The following is a 2871-nucleotide window of genomic DNA, read 5'->3' as shown; positions in this document are numbered from 1 at the left end:
TGGCCTGGGCTAGGGCTTGGGCTTGGGCTTGGGCTTGGGCTTGTCTCGTATTGGTTTGGTTTCGGTTTCGGCTTGGTCCTTCAACGAATTTCTTGGCTTACACATTTTTTGTTGTCTCACTGTCGCTGGGGCTTGTCAACCTGCTGCCCTGTGTGGCAGTCTCACACCCAATCTCCACCATAGCCCCATCCTTTTGTCGTCAGGCAACCCCCAAGTGCAAGTGCATTGAACCCCCGTTTTGCCTTCATCCATTGCAGGCTGGCGGCGTTGATTTATGTAACATCTTCTATGGTTACATCGTCTCCCCATCCACCCTTCAGCCATCAGCCATTAAGCGCAGCTCATATGTTACCCAGGGAGAGCGCAAGAGTATCTCACACGTGAAATGATTTATTAGCGGTAATTGGTGTCAAAGTGTTCCGAAGAAAATGAAAGGAAAGAAAAGGAAAGGATTGTCTGTGTTCTCTGTGTTCTCTTTGTTCTCTGTCTTCTCTGTGTTCTCGGTTCTCTCTCCGCTCTGTCCTCTTCTTGTACTGCCTTTAATTATCTTGATTTTAAACTTATTAAAATTGACAAATGATTTTCGTAGACAAGCGCTGCGTTGTCTCTTAGGAAACAGTCTGTCAATGGCTGCTTCCCAGAAACCCAGCCCAGTCAGGAGAGACTTGATAAATCGTGGAATGTGGCAACGAGAATTGACCCATTGTACCCCCCGCATTCTGTATTCCTTGTTGTGGAGTTGTGGGATTGTTTTGAGTAGGGTTTTGGGCTAGCTTCGGTACTGTCCCCGAGGTCATGTATCGATGGGGAGTGCCGATAGGCTGTGATCTTTTATTCTCCTGGAATGATTATTAAATCAGGGATACGCTTTTTTACTGCTTTACTGCAACTTCAAATTGAATTTTATTCTTTAAACGAATTTCGATTTCGCTGGACTTAGCCTAGTGATGTCCTGGCATGGCCTTGTGCTCCTTCAAGCACATGGTGACCTTGAACGCCGTGTCACAGTCATTGGTGCCCTTGATGTCCTTGCAGGCATTCACACCCGATGTGATCTCATCCATCTTGTCCTTGATCTGCGGCACATTCTTCAGCGTGTCGAGCAGCGCCTGCGCATTGAACTGCCCATTGACGAGGTGGCCCTGCTTCTCCATCAGACACTTGGTGTAGCACTTGAGGTTCTCCTTGGGAGTGCTCTGCATGCCGCTGGCCATAAAGTCCTTGAGGTCCGCCTCGGTCACCTGGGTCGTCTGCATGCACTGCTGCATGATCCCCCGAAAGTCCGCTTCACACTACATCGGGAGTGAGAGGAAAGTTGTTCACATGTTATAGACGGGCTGGGCTGGAGGACATTGTCATACCTGGACCACAGCCAAAAACATGGCCAGTGCAGCACAGAACAGAGTTGACTTCATGTTTTCGTTTTGTTTTTAGTGGACTTAGTGGAGCACCGAAACTGTTGGAGTTCTGTGGGGCAGTTGGTGGCTTTTATACCGGCTCCCCAGAGCACGTCCAGTGCTTTGCACAATTAAAGCAAATTAAACTTTTTGCGAGATAGCAGTGCCGGAATTTGATTACGCACAATGTGCACAATTATTGCACAATAGAATCTACCCCCTGCCATTTTTGATTGTAATTATACTGCGATTATCAGTTCGCATTTTGCCCACTGGGCACAAAGTTAGTCACAATTAGTCACTGGCCAAAAACAAATCAATTATGCATTTATTGTTGGCCTTTGTTTGGGAAACAATTGATTCGCCAGCCAATTCGAGATGACCAATTTACAACACATTCGTCGCATAATCAGGAAAACATTTTGTCAGCGTTGGCGGCCAAATTATCAATTCGCTGGCGAAGTAGTTTGGGTCATACAAAAAAGAGTCTGAAGAGTGATCATTTATAAATAGAGTCAGTTATGTGTGTGCTGTGTCTTTATTTTCAGTGTAAAGTGGAAAATAAAAGATCAAATTAGATGGAATCGCCGTTTCCGATTTGCGTGCAGATTCATCATGTGATAAGAACACTCACATGGCACTCCAGCAAGTATATGAAACATCAGTTGTATAATTCACATGAAGAATATACAAGTTCGAATTATTTTTAGATTTTATATCTGGCTCATTGTGTCTACAATAATCGTTTTAAAACTTTTGTGATGTTTATTGACTTTTATTAGTTTTTACCTCCATAAATGTGATTTATTTGTTATGTTCGCTTGCGGACATGTGCAAATCCACACAGAACAGATTGCACAAGTCCACTGTGGACTATCCATAACAATTAAACAAACGGCCATGATACCACACACACTTGGTCTGGGCGTTACGAACAAATATCAAAATATACTCCTCGTAGCTTGCATAATTCCTCTGGCAAATTCAAATCAATAGACAAACAATAAGCTAGGGAGTTCGCAGGGCCAACTGCCATTTACAGGTTTGAGACAGAAGCCCATGTTGACAGGAGAAATAATTTATGCCTTTGTTATAAAATGCGCACCTGCCGCAGTCCTAGACCCAGCCACGCCCTCATAGCCTATGCCACTGCCTCTGCCTGTAAGTTGGCCAAAGGAGATGCTGGGAAAGCGTCTCCACAGAGTGGGGGCCAGGTCGAGGCGAAGTGGTTGGCAAAAGGCAAAAGGCTAAAGCCGAAACCGAAACCCCGGCTGGATGGCTGCTGCTACTACTTGTCATTAGTCAGGGGCGAAGGATAAGCAAAGGACATGGCCATAAAAAGGGCAATGCGAGAGAGGCACTAGAAGGGAAACGAAACGAACCTACAGACGGGCACAAGGTGTGTCCTGTGAATGAATTGCTGAGTAACCAATAATGAAGTAAAACTGTTGGATTCCTGAATGTGTCATTGTGG

The 2871-nt window shown here is 45.2% G+C and overlaps 1 protein-coding gene across 1 annotated transcript; it reads right to left on the bottom strand.

Annotated features, from left to right (window-relative positions):
* Positions 1-915: 915 nt before the first annotated feature.
* On the bottom strand, positions 916-1451 carry LOC117581257 (general odorant-binding protein 56h). The gene is made up of 2 exons (XM_034268267.1): positions 1362-1451; positions 916-1292 (listed from the first exon to the last, which is right to left on the bottom strand). Exons 1-2 carry the CDS (start codon positions 1413-1415, stop codon positions 942-944), a joined length of 405 nt encoding a protein of 134 aa, XP_034124158.1. The 5' UTR covers positions 1416-1451; the 3' UTR covers positions 916-941.
* Positions 1452-2871: the final 1420 nt, after the last annotated feature.

The sequence above is a fragment of the Drosophila guanche genome, unplaced genomic scaffold, assembly GCF_900245975.1.
Source record: "Drosophila guanche unplaced genomic scaffold, DGUA_6, whole genome shotgun sequence".
NCBI classification, from domain to species: Eukaryota; Metazoa; Arthropoda; class Insecta; order Diptera; family Drosophilidae; genus Drosophila; species Drosophila guanche.
This window is presented reverse-complemented; position numbering and strand designations above follow the sequence as displayed.